The 22,932-nt window shown below is 38.2% G+C and overlaps 1 protein-coding gene across 1 annotated transcript in view; it reads left to right on the plus strand.

Moving 5' to 3' along the window:
• tns1b (tensin 1b) overlaps positions 1-15,172 on the plus strand; it is a 311,171-nt gene extending 295,999 nt beyond the window's left edge. The window contains exons 25-33 of the mRNA XM_084724224.1: positions 7,168-7,296; positions 7,535-7,627; positions 9,911-9,988; positions 10,749-10,817; positions 11,119-11,145; positions 11,560-11,728; positions 12,376-12,444; positions 12,693-12,722; positions 13,993-15,172. Of these exons, the coding sequence (XP_084580350.1) occupies positions 7,168-7,296; positions 7,535-7,627; positions 9,911-9,988; positions 10,749-10,817; positions 11,119-11,145; positions 11,560-11,728; positions 12,376-12,444; positions 12,693-12,722; positions 13,993-14,131 (803 nt within the window). The 3' untranslated portion in view covers positions 14,132-15,172. The remainder of the gene's footprint in view (positions 1-7,167; positions 7,297-7,534; positions 7,628-9,910; positions 9,989-10,748; positions 10,818-11,118; positions 11,146-11,559; positions 11,729-12,375; positions 12,445-12,692; positions 12,723-13,992) is intronic.
• Positions 15,173-22,932: the final 7,760 nt, after the last annotated feature.

The following is a 22,932-nucleotide window of genomic DNA, read 5'->3' on the forward strand; positions in this document are numbered from 1 at the left end:
AAATATACGTCTAAGTGGGTCAGTGACGTGCGGTGAGGTTCATGGCTGGTGAGGTACTGACTCTTTCAGAATCAGATTTACAAATATATGAACCCAACAGAGTAGCTTATTCACCATTTGATTGGCAGCAGTTAACAGGTTATGCTTTATATCTCATATCAGCATTATGTGACACATATTTAATTTAAGGTCAACCCCCCAATCTTGAGACAAAGCAGGAAAAAATACAGTTGTCAAACAGCAATAGTCATGAAGTAATACATTTAATTAGCATTTGACATTAAAGGAAAATAAAGTCATAGAATGCTGCTATATTATTCTTAGTATTTGATTTTCATGCGTACTGGAGTGTGTTTTGTCGATCTTATGTGTTACTGGCCGAACACAACGAGCGCTTTAATTAATTAGTTAGCAAGCGCAAAGAACCATGAATTCAAGCACCTCCAATTATTCATGCACATTACTTTTTGCTCTACCATCTGAATGAGACACACAACATGATATCTGCCACCAACTTTGTGTGGAAATACTTCAAAAGATTAAACAATGGAGATGTAAATTATGCGCTGTGCTGGAGGGATAAAATCTTCCATGAATTATTACCTCTTGCTTTGATTGAAAGTCCAGTTTAGAAAAAATGTTTTAGTTTCAATATATAATCTTCCATTCTGAAAGTCAGGTGGGGCGAAAGGGAAAAATAAATAAATCACTGCACTTGACTTGCTAATAATAACCATAGGCGGTAAGATTTTAGCTAGCTTGCTGTCACTTACTCTTCGGCTGCACAGTAGGAAGAAGACTCTCTAAGCTCACAAGCATCCCCTTCCATACTCCAAGAGTATTGCCTGCCTCACATCGTGCCCTTTTCTGCAGTTTATGATCGATCAAGGAGACTAAACACGTTACACACATACATTATATGTACATCAGCTAAACTATGGAAAGTCAGGGCGTAGCAACACGCTCTAATTGTATGGCATGCTAGCACAGTTTGTGAGGGATTGCACAATCCAAGGTGAGGCTCAGCTCGCTGGTGCCACACCGCGCGACTCTTCCCTGTATTTGAACGGGAAATGCGAAAATTCAGCGATTTTGAATTAAAAAATAATCAAAATTGTTGGAATTGTATGGAGAACGGTGTTTCCCCTAGCTTTTTTGCTTTGGCGGGGCGGGGGAGTTGGTGGTGGTGCCTGGGCTGGAATGAGCGTGGACCCTCTCGCCAAAGGACCCCATTGCCGCGCGTGCTCTCTCAGCTTTCTCAATGAATTGATTTACCGATCTACATGATCCATAGTGAAAACATAGATAAGGGGATATCCTGTGCCATTTTAAATAAATATCAACTGCAGACTGAAACTGTTCAAAAGATTTTAAACGTGTCATAATCAACTGGAAGTGCTAGTCGCCATCCACAGTATGATTTTGTTAAAGTAAGATTACCAGTTGGAAACAGTGTTAACCTTTGTAATTAAAAGGCCCAACCGAAGTTATCGTGGCCCACCCAAAATTAAAATCCTGGCGCCATGCTGCCATCCATCCATCCATCCATCCATCTTCATTAATCAATTCACTCACCAAGTTCGCTTTTGTACAGCCATGCAGAGTATCTACAGTCTGACAGCCATGCTGGATCAAAGCCAGACTGACGGTGGTGACCCGTAAGCAGCTTTTTACTGTGTGCTTCGGTTGGAGGGCTGAACAGGTGTGTTTGGGTCTAGTCGTGGCGACGTTAACAGGGGCAGGAGATTAACAAGTGCTGTGGTCAGGGCTGGGAGAGATGCTCTCATTTTGGCTAACACTGGCTGCAGAGCTACCTGTGCTCCCCGCCTCACCACGTACGGTTCGTTTAAAAAACGCCAATATTTTTGCGAACACTTGGGGAACCTCCGGTCGTCCATTTACAATTTTTGTTTGTTTGTTGGTGTTTTTTTACCTTAAAGGTCTGAAACTCTCTCTCCTCCGCTCTCTCACATGAGTGTGGGTGGGTGTGTCTGTACTGGTGCATCAGTGTGTGCTGTGAGAGAGGAGCGAGGGGGGTGACCTGCCCGTCACAGAGGAGAGGAGAAATGCGTTGTAATGAATGTAATGAAACGATAGTAACGCATCCGACTCTGAAATCGCACAAATTAGAGTTAGCTTTTTTATTTGATAAAAAGAACACATGTTATAGGTCCTTTTAAAATATAAATTAAACAATGGAATTAAAAAAAATCTACAGCTTGAATTTCTGTGTGGGCGTCCCGTTGGCAGGGTGGGGGCGTCTGTTGGGAGGGCGGGGCGCCCTGCCAAATACACTATAGGGGAGAAACACTGGAGAATAAATTTATAGTACAGATTAGGGCTGAACGATTTTAGGAAAAGATCTAATTGCGATTTTTCTGGCAGATATTGCGATTTCAATTCGATTCACGATTTTTTTCTTCAAATCAAGCTTCAGTGCAATATTCACAATGTATAGTAACATTTACAATCATTATTAATTATTCAAACTAGGTATTTGTGAGGGCTTCAAAGAAAAATAACATTAAGAGAAAAACTACTGACTATACTGAAGACAATTCGCACACATCATCACATTAAATCCGTATAAATAAATAAATTAATAAACAAACACACACACACACACACACACACACACACACACACACACACACACACACAGGTCTGCTCCATTCATTAAGTTAGATATGACGTTCGCTGCATTGTCGGTTGTGATGCACGTCAGAGGAGTGTAACTACGAAGCGAGATAAATGTGTTAGCGAGCTATGTTGAGTCTAAATCCAGGGTTTTCAGTGTCACGAAAGTGGCTCTCTTTTAACCTGCTAGATCACCGTGGTAACTTATGCTAAACTCATAACCTGGTCGACAGCAGGTTATGTTAAGAGTTTCAGATTAAATCGTCAGTAAAACGCGCCGTTCTTTAACTTATAATTGTCCTAACAAGGTTGTTTATGAGCGATATAGCTTTTAAACTGAGGGAAGACATTAAAAATGAAAAGCTGCTGAGCTGTATGTTCGTTATATCACCGAACAAATTCATATAATGTAAAAATGAAACAGCGGTACAAACTGTATGCATCGCGCTGTCATGACGGTAACCTCCGTTTGGTGATGCAGAGTCATTTTCCCCGTTTGTGTCAGATCATGTTAACACTTTAAATTTACATCGTATATAATCCACACAGTAAAATAATGATGAAGCAACTACAGATACTTTGAATACTTTTTACTGTTATCTGTTTTGTCTTGGTGATATTGCAGCTCAGATCACTGATTAGAAAATTCATCATCATTTATCACACAGTCTTAAATCAGTTACACCCATCTTACGTTGGTTTGGTCAAAAACTTCAGTGATCTCCACATCTCTGTCATCATAGGACAGTGTCAGACAGACTTCATCATGTTTAAATCTACTGTATGGAGTTTTATTGTTTAATAAGCAGTTTTCATGTTAGAATAAACAGCAGCATTAAGACCACATTTAGTCCATCAGTCATTTTCTGACATCATTCTTCTTCTCCTGCTTTATTTGCAGCAACAATGTTGTTTTTTGCCATAATGTATTTAGTATACTTTCCACAGCTCATAATTATAACAACTTGATCATTTTGACTTCAGTAAGTGGCTCGCGATCGCTTCATTTCATGCGGAAGAAGAGTGAAATGACGCAACAAATGCCCCTTTTATGTGAGCGCGCACAGAGTCTGAAGACGAAAGCCTGGATTAACAAAGTGAGTTGATAACCACCGTCGTGATACCTGTTATCTCTGATTGTGGTTTTAGGCTTTGTCGATCCAGATCATGTAAAGAAAGCCTGGCTGTGTTGAGCTTGCTTCGTAGTACAGCCCTCAGGAGCACTGCAAAAAAACGCAGCTTTGGCGATCACGTGATCGTGTTGTCTGAAATCGCAATTTCAATCAGAAAACGATAAATCGTTCAGCCCTAGTACAGATCAGTGGGCAAATATCAACATTTATTTTATTTTATCATTATTTGTTTTTTTTTCTTTCCATGATGACAGGTGAGGCTGTGCCTCCCCTGCCTCCCCTGACCACATGTCACTGAAGTGGGTGTAGGTATTTTTGAAGTCTTTGTTGTGCCAGATGCCTACTAGTGATTGGCCAGTTCAGTGTGTGCTGGTGTGGCAAAATGTTAAGACAATTATATAAAGGCATATTTCACCAGTTAAGTTGGAGCTGAAACATTTGTAGCATGTAGCTGCATGATGTTTCCCAGTGACAGTGGTAAACAGCTAACCTCAGTAACATGAAATATAAAAGGAAGATGTGTCTTTGCTTGTCTGACCAATTGTTCTTTGTACTTATTTATCCATTTTTGTCTGGGGTCATCAGCTGATGTATTTGATTTTTGACTGACAGCCTAATTACTCAACATTTACTCCACTCCAAACTAACTGACAACATGTCACAGTGCTAGCACCAATTGCTACATCAGCTTCCAGGCTTGGAGGACAGAAGTCTGAGTGGATAAAAAGTTTATTTTTGATGACATGTGTATGGATTTAACTTTGCCGGACTGCTTTCTTGATTAAGGCCTGCTAGTAAGTTTTCCACTCAGTGGTGGATAAATATCAGCTGTCTGTGATCCAACTTAAAACTTAAAAGGACATTTTGCCATGTTTTATGCTGCTTCAGTGTTTATTTTATAGGTTATCATGACGAATTTGGCACTTGCATGTTGCTCATGTGACTATTCCTGTAGACTGGGGTGATGTAGGACTATTGTTGACAGTTAAGAGAAGACCACCTAAATAACGACAGTGGTTGGTTGGATGCTGGTAAATATAGCTTTTTGTTTAAGCTTGTATTGCACAGTGTTGTTGCACAGAAGCCAGCTGGTTCTGCTCTGTAATCCTCGTTGCTGCGGTTTGTGTCTGTTTGTGTTGCTGCTGTATGTAATGCTAATTCACTTTACAGACATGCGGTGAAGGTAACAATATAGCTACGTATGAGAAAGAAGTGATCAGACTGTAGAAATTCATTTTCTGAGCAAAGTTGTGTTATTTTGATTAGCACCAATTTAGGCTACCAGGTAGAGGGCATTCAGTGCACTGTGGCTGTTTAGTTAATCTAGAGATTAAAGTATTTTTTCCTCATCATCCACTTGATTGGCTGAATTAGGTAGAATTTCAATCATGGTTTTCCTTGGTTGACTACAGCCCTAGTGTTGAGCAGTATTAATAGAAAACTGTGATTTTTTATGATTGTTTGAGACAGTGAGACAATGAGATTAGTAATAGTGAGAGTAATAGTACTCTTTTTCAATGCAGAACATCACCATTGTTTTAGTGCAGTATTCCTATGAAGCATTTAAAATGTGGAGGTCTTGTTATTTAGGTGCCTGATGTGCAAAGCACAAAGACAACACCAGTCAATATTCATCACACTTTTTCTAACTTTTTCATCTTCAGTGATTTTGTTAAATTTGAAATCATGACATCAGATTACAGTCACGTTTGATAAATGCATGTACACAAAAAAATACATGCACATCTCTGTACGCATGTGTTGGTTGTGAGGTCAGTGGCTATTGGCTGCCCCATCTGCATTTTCTCATGGCCCGTATTGGATTATGTCATGTTAAATACAAGCATATGCTCAACTGCAGTGACATCACACACACACACACACACACACACACACACACACACACACACACACACACACACACACACACACACACACACATGCACACATAGTGTATACTTAGTGCCATGCACTCCCAGAGGAAAAGCCACACCACATGTAGAGAATTAGGGAACATCTGCATGTGGCGCTCATCTCATCCATCTTTCCTTCCTTAAACTATCACATGTGGACAGGCTGAGGCATTGAACTACATAGTGAAGTAATGGATCTAAAGCTCTCAACTTTGAACAAAGGAGTGTCTGAAACAAAGTGTCATGTTAGAGGTTGTAGTTTTAATGAAATGCAGACTGACAGCAATTTTTCAAACAAAGGGTCAGGACTTGACTTCTTCCTTTGCTCTTGGTCGTTCTTTTTAAGTTCTTGCTCCCCTTTTCTTTAGTTCACCTTGATCCTGTAATAAGTATAATGATTTTCTCTCCCCAGCCCCTGGCCTACACTGCTTGATCTGTGACATACTGTGTTGTTGTGTGTATGCAGGTGTTATGTCCTGTTTCTTAGTGCTGTATGGTGTGAAAGTTTTAACTATGACCTGCCAAGGGACTGCAGATGTACTTCAGCATTACACTAACTGTGACAAATCATATCAAATAGCAATAACCTCAGTAGCAGCCAGTCAGACTACTTAAACACAGTGGTTGTAGCACTAAACGTTAATGTCATGCTAAGATGCTTATGTTGACAGTTATAGATTCTCATGTTTAGTTACCGTACTAACATTTTCTACTAAGCACTAGACACAAAGAGGAGCCAAGACTTTGGGATGGGAATGTTGTTAGTTTGTATTGGACAAATTCATTTCTTGTAGTGCAGTGGCCAGACATCCTGGTTTGGATGGAATGTCAGTATGTGGGTATCACAAGTCCAAATATTTGTGAAACACTAAAATGTCACAGTTTTCAACATTAATTATCACTAATTCGTCTCTATGTATGTCAGTCAAAGTGCTGTTGTAAAGGCAGTTGCTAATCCGTAACTATTTCTGACATAATCTGTCAGAACTCTAACAGCTAGCTGTTAATAATGCTGTTATTAATGGGGACCCCAGGAAGAGTAGCTGCTGTTATAACATGGTAGCTAATGGGGATCTAATAAGTAAACAAACGAACAATGCCGAAGGGAAGGTTGTTTGTTTCTAAAGAGTTCCAGGAGGATTCATTTACTAGCAAAGTACCCAGCAACAAAAGCACTGCATTCAAAGTGTCCATGGTGTTTACAAGTGCACTCAGTAGGTGTCCTAAGCACTAAAATAATTGTCCTCCATCCTGATAAAACACCTATAGCGCGAGCTTAAGCACATGTGCGTATGTTTGCATTAACGTGCAGTACATTTAAGGGTCCCGGTTTGGGAATTTGAAAATGTGGATACCCTATCTTAAAGCAAATTTCGTACCCATTCATGTGGTAATTGATACATTTTACTAAAACCCAATCACCCTCATTGTTTATGTCCTTATAGTGTGAAATGACCTGAAAATGAATTTCCTCTGTGTCACAGCTATTGGCCTGCTGAAAGAGAGGGAGCCTGGAGCCTTTGTTATTCGGGACAGCCACTCATTCAGGGGGGCTTACGGCTTGGCGATGAAGGTGGCCTCTCCTCCACCCTCTGTGCATCAGAACAAGAAAGGTAGGGGGCAGGACGGTAGTTTACAGCAGTGGTTATTTCAAAGCAGTTACTAAATGCAATAACTATTTACTTGGGTTACTGCAGTGTTTTGTGTAGCTCTTCTTTCTCCCTATTTGGGTCTTCAGTCAGGGCAGAGACAGAATTAACATCCTAATACCAAAGATATGAGGTGATGTCTGTCTTAATCAGCTGTGTGTTACCTTGGCTCGCTCACTGCACTTCCACTCTTTTGTTGCAGGTGACCTTACCAACGAGCTGGTGAGGCACTTCCTGATTGAGAGCAGCCCTAAAGGAGTAAAGCTGAAGGGCTGTCCGAATGAGCCTTACTTTGGTGAGTGGAAGACTGCTGCCCTCACATGTACACTGACAGCTCAGACAGCTCCTGTCTGTGTTTCTGTCAGAGATCTGAAACCTTGTCCAAGTTCTGTAACGTGTAATCCTGCTATAATTACAGCATTGACTAAAGTGATCTAACTCGTGTTCCCCCTACCAATTACACTGAGAAGCTGTATGACGTGTGTGTGTGTGTGTGTTTGTGTGCTTGTACTGAGAGAGAGAAAGCTCTTCTGCCAAATCTAAAATAGGAAAAGCTGTAAACTTCTGTCTTGTCTCTCCTCATTTGTTCTTCCTCTCCTGTCTTTAAGGTGTAAGTCATTTCATCACTCTTTGTGTCCTTGTCTGCACTTGCTGTTTGTATTAAGTCGATTTTATAACTACTAATACCAAAAGAATGATGAAAATGATGGGAGTGCTTTTTTAAAACATTGATAAAAGTTTATTTTCTCACATTGTAAATCCAGCAAGCCACATTTAACCAACATAAAAAGATGAATCATGGGAGTGACAGGGACAGAAACAGGTGTCACAATTAATTATTAAAGAGAAAGTGCATCACATTTACCATTAGTCTGTTTACAGACTTAGGGAGCACTACTGCGCATGTGGCAAAAGTTGTATAAAGCCTTCTGTGGCTCCAGACGGAGCTGCATGAAGTTTGATAAATCAGTGTTCAAAAGTAAAGGAAAGTCTGGTCTGTGGAATGAGAAGGAGGTGAGCTAACCACAAGTCTGTACCCCGTGCCTCTTATTTGCTTAAGGTTACATTAGCCGCTACTAGCACAACACCTTTGAATCTACTGTAGAACTCTCTGTGGTCAAGGTTGAGTAATGTAGGAGTCATATTTTGCAGAATGAAGGAATAATAATATATGGAATAAAAAATATTTTTTTTTAGTAAATTGTGAGTCCAGCAACATACAGTAGATAAAGTCAATCACAGTGGACACTAATTACTTCAATCTGCAGTGATACATCATAACTAATAAAACACAGGCAGTGGATTAGTGTGCACAACACACCACTGGAATGCCATTTGTTAAAATACACTGTTATCACAGGAAAATAACAACAATCTTAAATCAGGGGTCTCGAAGTTTTGACGACTAGTGCCTATTTAAGGAGGCAGGATGTGATTTAGGGCCAGGACAGGAAAATACATCAAGTTGTCCCATGAAATTGGCCAGCAAGGATGCCCTACTAGCTTGGTTGGTGGAGCGTGTGGCCCATGTACGGCTGTCAGTCCTCAGCAGCAGCCATGGATTTGACTCCCACCTGTGGTCCTTCACTGTGTGTCTTCTCTCCTCTCTCAGCCCCATTCCATGCCAATCTAAAGCTGTTCTACCAATAAAGACTAAAAAAAATAAAGTGACCACCAAAATTGCTAACTTTAGCTAACAGCACTAGAACTGATGACAGAACGTAATTACTGGGACACTCGTGAGGTGCCATTAGTTGCCATGTAACCATAGACTGTATATTAATATAGATGTTAAACATGTCTTAAGAGCCATTTTGAAGCTCACAGTGTTGTTACTATGGCCTTCACTGTCATGATAGTGCCCAACTCAGCAAGCTCCCGGCTAATCCAAAAATAGGCAATAAGCTGGAGGTGAGGCAGAGAGAGTGAAGTGGCTACCACGTGGCAAGCCACATGATGATAAAAAAAAAAGCAGACACGCTCTTAATTATGCATAACTTAAAGCCTAAATATAATTTTAATGGGTGAGTTACATAAAAAATCACCCCCTGTACAGTTGTCATAAACAGGTAAATTAGTTATAGAGACCAAAACCCTTTTTTTGTCCCAGGCTGTAAACATCTGCTGTAAAGTTGGACACTTTAATGTGGTGGTATAAGAGGACTGACTTGCTTTTAGAGGCAGCCTCAAGTGGCCATTCAAAGAACTCTTGGCACTTGCGCCTTGGTTTCATTTTTCACCAGCAGTTGTTGCTGCTTGGAACCAATAGCTTTCTACAAGTTGTCATTTCTAACCTGACAGACACTTATTAGGGGGGCGCATTGTTTCAGTGTCCAAGTAATATATTTAATGTAGGTTACTGAATGTGAAAGAATTGAAATGGACAGTGGATGTTTAAAAATAATGCATGAATTTCATGTCATGTTCAAGGTCCGCACAAAATGTTTCTGAGCAACACAATGCAAGGACAGCAGAACCTCCTCTCGGCGTGAGATGGAGATTCCAAAAATGAGAATGAAGTCAAAGAACGTTTGAGAACCATGTTTGTTTCTGACTGTGTCTTGTGTCTGTTTGACAGGCTGTCTGTCTGCCTTGGTCTACCAACATGCTATCACACCACTGGCCCTACCCTGCAAGCTACTTATCCCTACAACAGGTCAGTAGAATTAAAATATGTTTTCAGTAGTGTTTGTACATTTGAAAGTGAATACATTTTTGATCATAATGTGTTAATTATTTCACAGATAAAAGCTATAATCAAACTAATAGAGTGGTGACTCAGTTTTACAAATTTGAAATGATCCTGAAATATTTCTGATAAATTTAAGAAAGGGCAATCAGAACTAGTAAAACAAAGCCATGGGATGTAAATTACATGATATTCTTAATTTTTCTGACCTAGTCTAACAGCTGTTACACAATATTTGGTGACTTGTCAACTCAACACTGGGACATAACTTATTTCTCATCATTGGTTCAGTTAGTCTTGTGTGTTGATCAGAGTTGTGATTAAAGTTTTGGGTGGACTGAATTAAAACTCACCTGGAAGAAAACATGAATGCTTTTGGTCATATTTAGAACATGGGGTAGTGGTCCACTTCAGCCTCTTGTGGTCAAAATGAGTATTACAACAACAAACACAAAAATGATTGTAACAAAACTTTTTTTCCACACCTGTTTCACAGTTGTAAAAACATTTTTAGGGAACTTGTTTTCACAAGTTTTTCACTCGTCTATCAGGGTCTCTTTATAAAACTGACTATGATATGTTTCTGTCATCACAGGTAGACAGAACATATAAAATGTCAGTGGTGTGTCTGGAACCTGTAATTAACAACATAGGAAATCATGATGAAACTGCAACTAAATATTACTGAACTTAATGCCCAAACTCTCTCTTGTTTGATTTTATATAGATCTCATTGAGGAAGTGCCAGAAGTCGCAACAACAAATCCACTGGCAGACAGACTGAAACAAGGAGCAGGTAAAACATCAACTCACTCTCGTTCATTCTCACCATTAAAAGCAGTCATATGACTGTATAAGTCAGACTCAGATACAGCCAACACAGCTTTGACATTCAAGGGACAGTTCACCCCAAAATAAAAATATTTTAGGAACCAACAATGATACAGTTGTTCCTACATGAAACTGCTCACAACTAGGAAGATATGTTTTGTTTTGTTTTTTAATTTTGGGGTGAACTGTCCCTTAAAGACACCATTAATGTGTCTGGAATCATATTATTCACTTATTCTGACAACGTGACATCCTTGTTATCCCAGTGCAGAGGGCCCCTGCTGACTCCCATGGTAAAACCCTGTGCACTTTTCTTTGGAAACCTACATCTGGAATGTGCATCCTGTCTGTTTCTTGTTTGTCCATGTCTGTTGTAACCTGCACAAATTAAGACAAATTGTTGACAGGCCTGTGTAACCGAACTCATTGAGATGTTTTTAGAATTTGTCTGTTAACATTAGTGTCCAGCTTCATGAACTGTACATAACAGGCAGAATGTTTTATGTGGAATGATTTGGGTGGATTTGTTTCTGAAACTTTGCTCCAGACAGCATGTTTTCTGATGAGAAGAAAACAATATTTTCGCATGAACAGGTCAAAACAGGCATTAATAGCATTTAAAAAATAATTCACTTTGGAATAAATACAATTATAGTTATATTTAAATGTCTTTTGGTATCTGACTGGGGCATCTGTCTTCTTCCCAGCATGCAACGTACTCTACATCAACTCAGTGGAGATGGAGTCCCTAACAGGCCCTCAGGCTGTTGCCAAGGCCATATCTGAGACACTGGCTGCCGCATCTCCACCTACTGCCACCGTTGTGCACTTCAAGGTGTCTTCACAAGGCATCACACTGACTGACAACCAGAGGAAGTAAGTGTGGATGCCACCCGCACGCTGTTTAACAACGTCTTGAGATGTTTGAAAGATGCCTCACAAGATAAACATTGCATGACATCTGGAGATTTCGCTGCAGACTGTCTGATGTCTGAACAAGTTTTGTTTTTCAACGGCGAGCCTGAACATGAGCCGCTGCACACAATCAGAGGCAATAAATCAGTGTTAACTCAGGATTAAAGGATCAAGGTCTTATTTACTACAGTATTTCAATCAAGTACCATGTCAAGATGAGTGAAACTTTGAGCTAAACCATACTAGTCTCAATCTGGTGCCACTGTGTGCTGCACTGCAGGTCAGACACCACACTGAAGTTAATTTGATAACCACCAGCTGGGCAAATATTTTACCCAACAGAATCTGCATCGAGTTACAGTTAAAGTTCGTATTGTTCAGCTGGGTTTGTATGATCATTGGCTGTGATCAACTAACAGATTTCCTGGAGGAAAACAAGCGGTCATCAATGTGTTAATAATAAGCATTACAAGATGATGAAGTACCTCCAGATTTAACTCATTTTGACCAACTGTAAATCATATCATCTGCACAATACCTATTTTCACCATGTTTTTAAATTGATTTGGCGTTAATGTAATTTCTCTTTTGATTTGCTGCTTTTACAGGCTTTTCTTCCGACGCCACTATCCTAGCAACACTGTCACGTTCTGCGATACTGATCCTCAGGACAGAAAGTGAGTACATCATTACTTTTACCATTCATGACAAGTTTTAGATGCTCCTCGGTTGTAAAATTACTTCCAAATATTCAGACAAAGAAATCAGAAGAAGTTCCAAAGTCTAATTGTCCTTAGTAACTATTTCTTAAATTATGTTTACTACTAAATCTGATTGTGTGAGTCCTGTGTTTCACTTTGAAACCTCAACATATACCAGCAAGTCCTGTCAAATACTAATACAAACCATTTTCAAATGTTTATAGGTGGAACAAGCCTGAAGGAGGCACAGCCAAGTAAGTAAACTTCTGTGGATTACAATTCAATCGTTGGTCTGACATTTCTAAACAATGTTCAGCGTGTGATTCAGTAGGGATATTTACAAAGGGTTCTTGGCCCCTACATTCCAAAACATTTGTCCTTATTAACTAAAGAACCGCACCAAGGTTGAGTATTGATTTATCACAGCAGTCTGACAGCTGCAACAGAGGAAACTGCATCTGAAATTTGACACCTGAGAAGAGAAGGCTGTTTTGATGAAGATTGTTTTATCAGACACATGATATAATTAAAGTAAGTAAAAATGATTAAATAGGTTTTTCATTTATTTTCTGTCGCTGAGTGACACCTTCAGGCTGTTCAAGTTGTATTTCCTCACCTATAACTGTGCAGAATGAATGCACACATATAGTTCCAACAAGTCGTCTCTTCAACCATTATTTAAATTTCAAGGAAAATTCTGCAATATATGATGACCATGATATGTCAGAGATTAAGGAAACATGTTTCATGTTAAGGAAACATGAGATACTCACTTCTGACATTAATGCCACAGCCGTGGTGTCCTCTTTTGAAATTTTTTTGCCCATTTCACATGAATTAAATTAATGCCGCATGTTTGCTGAATGAGTTTTTGTCTGTTGTTTATTGAGTTGTAAGAAATCATTCATAAGCTTATAAAATCCGTAGTTGTTTATGACACTTAAATTGAGCCAATATGTTAATGGAGTCATTTTAAACAAATTCTAGCTCATGAAAAAATGCAATGGCAAGTAAACTAACTTCTTTGGGTAAATACATTTTATATGAGACATTTTTATTGAACTAAATCTAAATTAATGTAAATCTCATATGTATTAGGGCCTGATCATTTTCATAGTTGATTAATCAGTTGATTATTTTTCTCAATTAGTCGATTAATAACTGTTTGTTTTAAAATGTCAGACAGCCACAGCCTAAGATGACATCCTGAAATGTCTTGTTTTACTTACAATCCAAAGATATTCAGTTTACTGTCAGAGAGGAGTAAAGAAACCAAAAATTATTCACATTTAAGAGGCTGAAATCAGAGAATCAAGACTTTTTTTCTTTAAAAAGTGCTCAAATCAATTAATTGATTATCAAAATAGTTGGCGATTAATTTAATAATAATATTTATTATAACAATTTTAATAAGCGATCAATCATTGCATCGCTAATATATATAATTCTAACTGTCTATTGATAGGGATTCCTCTGTAAAAAGCAGCAGTTTTTACAAATAAATGTCTGACTTTGTCTTTCCAGGCTGTTTGGGTTTGTGGCGCGTAAGCAGGGAAGCACAACCGACAATGTCAGCCACCTCTTCGCCGAGCTGGACCCCGACCAGCCTGCCAACGCCATCGTCAACTTCGTACTGAAGATGATCGGCTCACAGAAACGATGAGAGCTGACGGCAAACCCTGGCGCTTTTTATAATGCCTTTGGTTATTTCCTTTCCTTTTAACCACAGACACGTACTTTCTGTTTTGGACAATTTAGCATTTAGTTTTTACGCGTCAACTTATTTTTCCTGCTCTTTTTACATGTGTGTCTGTGTGTGCTTGTGAATGTAAGCAAATGAAAGAGTGTGTGTGTGGTGTATTTGTGTGTGTGCGGCTTGCATGCATGTGCTTTTCTTCTTGGACGGACTCCAGAATGGACCAGAGGAAGTGCAGGATGGGGTGTGGCTGTGTGTGACAATGGGACGGGAGGCGATTCTGATCTCCCTGGCAGGGTAACATGTGAACGGGAAGAGGGAATGACATTGTGTGTGCAAATGTTATTTTTTCACGATTGTTTCATTTTTATTTTTTTAAAGAAGAAGTCAAGTTGTGTGATGTAAAAGTGGATTGTAAATCTATCAGGCTTTTGACTGGTCAACCAAAGATTTTAAAAAAAGTAGTCAGGGCGTGTATAGTGTGCCACTGTCAGAGGGTCGGAAGTATTCTTTTGTAAAACAAATATGGCTGCTTAATCAAAAATACTGAACTGTTTCTCTCTGTATGTACTGATACTGTAGGTCAATTCTGCACCGTTGCCATTTTGCAAACAGTGTTTTCGGACATGGTTGCAGCTGGCGAGGTCTGTGTAAATATTCTAGATTGCTTTATGAGTAGGACTGTTCTAGATGACATTTGGTGCCTGACTTTCTTTTGTAATGTAGAGCTTTTTAAGAAAAAGAAGAACATAAAACTCTTCCAGGCTGTCTTAAATATGCAAATAGCCAAACTTGGAAATAAGGTTGTTCTCCAAAATTCCGCAGGTCCTTCATTTCCCGTTCAGTGCAGTAGTGTAGCTACAGATGCAGCAGATGTTATTCCTCTGAAGTGCAGCTAGAGTCTGACGACATCAGCCAAGACTGTTTTTGTGCATCTACAGTATCCATGTGAACACAGGAAAGCATTAGTAAGATGGCCACTGAATCATTGCATCCACACACTCTCTTGATAGAAGAGGATTATGGGCTTTCACACTGCACTTAGCCCACGGCTAAAATTGTTCTTAGAATCATCTCAGCCCAAGGTTAAGGAGGTTTTCACACAGGCTAAAGTCATGCTTAGCCAGTGTTTAAATGTGCCAAAGGCTTGATGGCCCTGCTCTGGAGTAGGGTCAGCCCGGATTTTGTGGTGTTAACCCTAAACTAAACACAGGGCTAAAAGGTGCCAGTGTGAAACAGGACTAAAGGCAGTAAAAGAGTATTCACTTGGAGACTAAGACTAAGACAGCCTTTACACTGGCACAGTCCATTCCAAAGTAGACTAACCCCAACTTTAGCCAAGGGCTTGACCTAATGTTTGTAAGGTATCCAAAACTTGGGGCTAAAACATGACAGTCTAAAACAGGGCTAAAGGCTGTTAAAGAATAGTCATGCATCAACATAAAGGATATGCAGTGTGAAAAGTCCTTAAGTGTCCTATCTGCCAACATTCTGTGTTCAGTTTGTGCAGCACATAGCCGCACTATTTCCCTCAATACCCTCAACACTGAAGGGCCTTAAGTTGTTTTGCGAGGACAATCTTTATAGAAAAGTGTTGTCCTGCTACACTGCTCTTCTGTGTCGAAAGTTTCCGTCAGTAGAAGGAAGCTCTTTGTGTCAGCCGGCCAAAACTGTTAACACTCACACCCTACCCAAAAGTAAGCTAGACATATAAATATACATATATAGATATATATTAAAAAAACTTCCAAACAGTGACTTAAGATATTTATTTTTTTGCTTTGTTGCTCTATGTTATCTTGTATACATGTATTATAAAGTATACATCAAGATTACTGAAAGCGAGAAGAAAAGATTGCTTTTTATTTTGGCTAAAGTCAAGTGCATTGACATATATAAGGTGTAAAATGTGTGCATTTAAAAGTGTATCACTGTTGTTTTTGAATGTTTTTTTTTCTCAGCATTACTTCCTTTTTTAATGTTCTTGTTTTCTTGGGGAGGGAGGCTTTGTTTCATTTTTGTTTCTTTTTTGTTTTTTTTTTAAAGAGAGGGGAAATATTTTGTATGAAAGATTATTGTTACTAAACTCCAAATTTGAGTTATCCTAATGTGATGCCAACACAATTGTTTTATTAACTTAAACCTGCCTAGAAAAGAAAAACAATGTCCAAGTTTAGCACTTAAATGTTTAAGTATTACCATTGTGTTTCTACTTGTCAAAAGAGAAGATACGGATGTTGGCCCATTTTATGTCATCATTGCATGTGTGGAGGCAGGGAGCTGGGTCTGGAGTTTGTTCATGGAAAATCTGTCAGTTCAGTCAGTAGCTGCTGCCCTCATGTGGTGTCAAAAGATCAATACAAAAGAATTACTTTTATTCTAATACAGTGTTTTAGCTGTGATTACGGCACATCAAATGGTAAACGTTTGAGTTAAGTAATTTGATCACTGAGAAAATGAATTTTCAGAACTTAAATTTTAATGTTAATATGCTAATTTTCTTAGCAAATGAGTTTTGTCCCATTCAAGGATTGAGTAGTAGAGACTGACTCCCTCCTTTATGCCTGATGCTCTAGGATCAGTTGGCAGCATGCTGTAAACTAATTAAATAAGAGTTAGTTTGGGGGCCTACATCGACCCCAGTGTACTTCTTCAGAAATAGAAAATACAGCACTTACAGGGCTTTTATATCTGACTAGAATGTTCCATTATTTATTAGCAAGAGCCTGCATGCTCAAGTCACGTCGTTACCTTAACACTGCTGACTGTAATCCATACACAGTATCCTCAAGTCTTACTCAACCCAGCCCTTTCCAAAAAGATGCCCATAGATAGTTATGGTCAGATTTTGATTTTCATGTGACGACTGTGTCTTGACTCGGCTTATGAGACAGAAGAATCGGTATTTTTGCCTATGAAATGCTTGTTGTGAAAAGAGGGCATCCTCTTCTTCAAACTGAATGTTAGCCATTTGTTAGCCAGGATGGAAACTCCAGTGGCATCTGCCCACTTTCACAGATCAGCCTGGATGGTAGAATGTGTATGAATGAGCTACTATGCCTGTATAGAGCTTTTGTCATTTTTTTGGTTTGCTACATTGTATGGCTTTTACTATTTCTGATGGAAAAAACACATTAAAAACAGTACAAATCAAAATGTTATCTGGAATGATGTTTTTCTTTGGGATACAGCTAACAAAAGACTGGGAACGTTGTGGAATACTCTAAAAACACCTGTGTGGAACATTCCACATGTAAACAGGTTAGCTGGTATTATGATCGGGTGTAAAAGGGCACCCTGTAAAGGCTCAGTCATTCACAAGCATGGCTGGAGTGAGGTTTACCACTTTGTGAAAAAACACAAGGGCAGCAGTTTAAGAACGTTTCTCAGTTGCAATTTTGGGACATCATCATCTACAATCCATATTATCATTTAAAAAATGAAGATGTAAGGAAAAAAAACAACACGGACCTTTGACCCTCTGGTATCACTACATTAAAAAGTGCATTTAACATTAAAATCCACATTTTTGTATAAAGGATACGACATGGGCTCAAGAAGACTTTGGAAACTCATTGTCAGAAAACACAGTCACTGTACTTCTGTAGTAGAGACCATGCAAAGAGAAAGATAAACATCAACAACATAGAGAAACGCTGTTGACTTCTAAGGCCTGAGCTTTACAAAGACGTCCCAAGACGATGCCAAGACACATTCTGCATGTGTTACATCAATGTGGCTTTGTAGTAAAAGAGTTCAGGTACTAGAATGACCTGCCTGCAGTCCAGACCTGTCTCCATTTGAAAATGTGCGGTGCATTATGAAGCACAAAATACAACAACAGAGATCCCGGACTGCTGAACACATGAAGTCCAGTATCAAGAAATAACAGGGAGGAATTTCAGTTTCAAAATTTGAACAATTAGCGTCCTCAGTTCCCAAATGCTCAGTGGATGTTGGTAAAAGAAAAAGTGGTAGAACACAGTGTAAAATACATCCCAGTTCCTGTTTTTGGAACTAGTTGCAGGAATAAAAACCAGAATGAGGGTATATTTACTAGGGCTGCAACTAATGATTATTTTCATAGCCGATTAATCAGTCGATTATTTTCTTTATTAAACGATCAATAGTTGTTTGGTCTATATTGTCAGAAAGTGGTAAAAATATCAATCAGTGTTTCTCAAAGCTTAAGATGACGTCCAGAAACCAAAAATATTCACATTTAAGAAGCTTAAATCAGAGAATTTTGATTATCAGAATAGTTGGTGATTAATTTAATGTCAATATTTTAATTTTAAATTATTTAGTCTGAACAATAAGTATCTTGTCTTTGTGCTGTATTCAATTTAATATAGGTTGAAAAGTTTTTGCAAATCATTGCATTCTGTTTTTATTTACATTTTACACAGTATCAAAACTTTGGAACTGTGGTTGTATTTTTGATGGTAAAACTTTAAAAACATCTAAAAAATCGAATTCAGCTCTCAAGTGTTGAAGTGGACTGATGATGAATCGTGTTGCACTAACTTTGAAAGGACCATATAATGAATGTTGAAATTCAGACTATTGCAGTGAACATTCACAGTCAGCGTCAGTGTGGTTTCTGCTCAGTTTTTCATCACTGTTTCTTTCACAGTGCCAGATTTCGAAACCATGGAGACTCTGATCCAGTCAGTAACATGAAGGATATGTCCACAATCCTCAAATCACTACAGGATTGGACAAAATGGATCCAATTATTCCCTGAGTGGGGCCATGGTAACTTACTGCACAGACAATCAGCCTTCACAACTGGGCCACTGTGCAAACCAAAGCTGAGGTTAGGAAAAAAAAAAAAAAAAAACTTATTTCAACTCAAACATTGGTGGCTTTTCAGACTCAACAAAACAACTTTCCATAACAGAGACTAGTGTCCAGATAAACCCATCACTGATTGTTGGTTCAAATGACAAAATGTGTTTACGTTTTCCTGATGAGAACCTCTTGAGGTCTTGTGAATTATTAGATCGCCCAAAAGAAAGCGGACGTAGTGTAAAACTGTTATTTTGTCGCAAAACAATTTTCCAAATTTGACCAATGAGTTTTTTTTCAGCCCAATTCACTTTTTCCGTAACCTTGCAGTTTTTCAATCCCTTGACCTACGACAAACTTTACCCTAACGATGGCAGATCAGAAACAGTCATATGAATAATTTTTGTAATGGTTATAATGTTACATGTTTTGGAAGGTTAAGGACAAACAACCTATTTTCTCCATTTATTTCGGAGGGTTTGACTTAACTCCAGCGTTGACTAAACAAACCCTGTGGTGTGTGTGAGTCATTATTTTTTCTGTAGAGCTTGATCACTGGCACAAATGTGCTATTTGAATATGTCAAAAATTGGGCTAGAAAATATATCGATATTATATCAATACTATCAATACTATAATACGATATGAGACTAGATGTCATCTTAGATTTTGGATATCTGTTGTGTTTTCATTGGTTTAAAGGCTGCATTACAGTACAGTGATGTAATTTTCTGAACCTACCAGACTGTTCTAGCTGTTTGCTTTTACCCACTTTATTGTATCTACACTACTGATGATTATTTAGAAAAAATCTCATTGTATTAACATTTGTTAAAGCATCAATAGTCATCCCTGCAATACTGTCACAAAATCTATATAGAGGTAATTGTTCAAAAATGTTGTGATATTTGATTTTGTACATATCATTCAGCCCTAACAATATGTTATTTTAGAAAACTGTGTATACTGAGATATAAATTGCATGTTGCAGAATAGAAACATCTAAAAAAAAAAATTGATATATTATTTATAATTATAAATATTAATATTTCCCAGCTCTAGTAAAAAAAAAAAAAAACTCCACCACTCCACAGCGTAGATGTAGAGGAAGTTATTCAAATCTCAGGGGAGAGACTACAAGTTGTTTAAGACTTTAAATATTTAGAAGTACATATAGACTCAAACCCACCCACCACCAAACCACCAAAGTAAAGTGCAGTTCTGTGCAGTGCAAATTTCAGAATCAGCTGAAGCAACTAAGATATACTTCCACTCAGTGGTTCGGTCCAACATCACCTATTGTCTTTTAAGTTGGTTTAATGCACACTTTACAGCCTATAAACCACTGGAACCACAAGAAGCCATTCAGGTTTCGTCAGTGCCATATTCTAGAGAAGTATAAAACCTTACAAATAGAAAAATTGTATGCCAGGTTTACTAGATTATGCATCGTTTACCTCCTCCTCCGTCTGGTTTCATCTACTCAGGAAAACTGTAAATAGTCTGGACGTATTTTCCTTAAATGTATCACATCAGCTGACTGCAGGACCACAGTCAATCATTTCCTTTCATATCATTCATCTAAGTGTAACTGTAGGAAATGGCTTATTGAGAAATAACAGTGTCAGCACTGATGCTATTTTTATCCACCTTTAAAGGAGGTTGTTTATGTAAAAATAAATGCATCAAGTGAGTCTGAACCATAGACTGTATGTTAAATAAATTGAAATTTTATCTATAATCCTATCTTATCTATGGCTGAAACAAGTTGTTTCCTGCCGCCCCCTCCTCCCCAGACTTCAGGAAGCTAAGGCAGGAACATAGGAACACTGCCGAAGTTCATGCAACATTGTGAACTGACTATTACAAGAAACGAGTCCTCCACTGTCAGTTGTCTGTCAATGTATAGTTCAGCCTGTTAACCTGAAAACTAAAGTCCACTGCTCTGAAATAACACACGCTGCCTGTCTCACTGCCTGCCAGACTCCATTAACATATTGCTGAATTTAACTTTTATAAACACCTACTCCTTCTATATGATAGTTAATGATTTCTTATGACTCATAAACAGACACTAACTCATTTGATATCAATTTGAGTGCAGATAAACGTGAAACAGGCGAACTCACACAACACAAGTTATAGACCAGAATAGAAATTTCAAAGGACACTGCAGCTGTAGCTTTGGTGTCATGTTTTATGATTTAATACAGTAAGTATATTACAGATTTCTCCTTAAACATGAATGTATTGATACTTCACTGGTATCATCTGCTATTGGATTTTATTCACTAATGTTGTTTAACTGTATTGAATATGTTTTTCTTTTTTTTTTTTTATCACAATGTAGTCTTAAATTAGTGTATATGTTGTAATATTTTTATTTTTCTAGGATGTCTGGCAATATCAAGCAAATGACTGCAGATGGAAACTAGCCCTTACATTTAAATGTTGACAATATCCCTTTTCATATAAAAATGGATTTTAAAAAAGTCAATCTCACGTCACTTAATTGGTTGGAGAAGTTAATATGGCCTCAGGAGGATGAGACTTGTCTTTGTTACTGCCATAATTTGTGAACTACAGTAGAGTAGCAACAAATGACTTTTATTTTTAAAATATACAGCCCAGTCTGGCTTGAACTACCAGGATCATTGGTAGTACAATCTCATGACATCACCGCTTTAGTCTATGAAAGTTTCAAATTGTTATAATAAAGTTTTATAGCCAGCAATTTTCTGTACCCTTACCAGCTTAATAAAATGATGAAAAAAAATGCAGACATGACCAATGAAGGCTGCAGGAATGTGACACTATTAAATTTTCTCTCAACACTGTCATTCATTTCATTTCAGTGATGTAATGAGGTTGCTTTTCCTTCACTTGAGAACTCCAAACTGATAAAAGGAAAGAACATAAAAACCATGAGAATGTAATATCTCACGAAGCAAAAAAGGGTGTGAGACTACACAGTGAGAGAAGTGCACTGAACATTCAAGAGTGAGATCCTTATTTTTTCTTAATGAAAATTAGACTTAGAAGGTAAATGCTTTAAATGCAGCTAAAAGCATAAAAAACATTTTAGGGAGGTGAACTGGCCTGTAAGGCTGAAAATACAAAAAATATTAGCATTTTTAAATATGTATATTTAATTCTGCCTAAATGCTCTTATTTTGTTGAATTTATAAAGTAGGCTAAAATGCTGTATATTGTTTTCCTGATGAGAGGAAATGAAAACTGAGATGACTCAGCCTAAATAAAGAGATTTGAGGAAACTTTTTTTTTTTTTAAACTACACGTTAGTCTTGTCTATTTTTTTTTACTAACAATATCCATCCATCCATCCTCCTTATCCTTGAGGGGTTGCGGGGGTCTGGAGAGGCGGGGTACAGGCTGCGCAAGTTCATCTCAGGGCTGACACATAGAGACAAATAACAACTCACTCATTCACATTCACACCTATGGGTAATTTAGACTTATCAATTAACATATTATGCAGCATGTCTTTGGACTGTGGGAGGTAACCAGAGAGAACCCATACAGACTTGAGGAGCATGTGCAAACCCTGCACAGAAAGGTATTGCCCCAACCTTGCTGTGAGGCGGCAGTACTAACCACTGCACAACTGTGCCACCCTCGTTAACAATATTGCATATTATATACCACAGTTACTGTGTCATGATAATTGTGTGATTTCATCTTAGTCATGGAAAAAAAACTGACCAAAAAAATGCTGACAAACATATTTAATCATGATTTTAACACCTAATTGGCATTCAAAGAAAAGTTAAGGAATTTTAATTCGTTCGGAGGGGGACATGTCTGTACCAACTTTCACAGCAACCCATGCAATTTTTGTGGAGGCATTTTACTAAAATTCAAAACTCATGTCAACCTCATGGTGGCACTAAAGGAAAAGTTAAGTGACCACCAAAGTCAGTAGATCTCATTCTCTGGGGTTCATTAACATCTGTACA

The sequence above is a fragment of the Lutjanus erythropterus genome, chromosome 8, assembly GCF_056507025.1.
Source record: "Lutjanus erythropterus isolate fLutEry1 chromosome 8, fLutEry1.hap2, whole genome shotgun sequence".
NCBI classification, from domain to species: Eukaryota; Metazoa; Chordata; class Actinopteri; order Lutjaniformes; family Lutjanidae; genus Lutjanus; species Lutjanus erythropterus.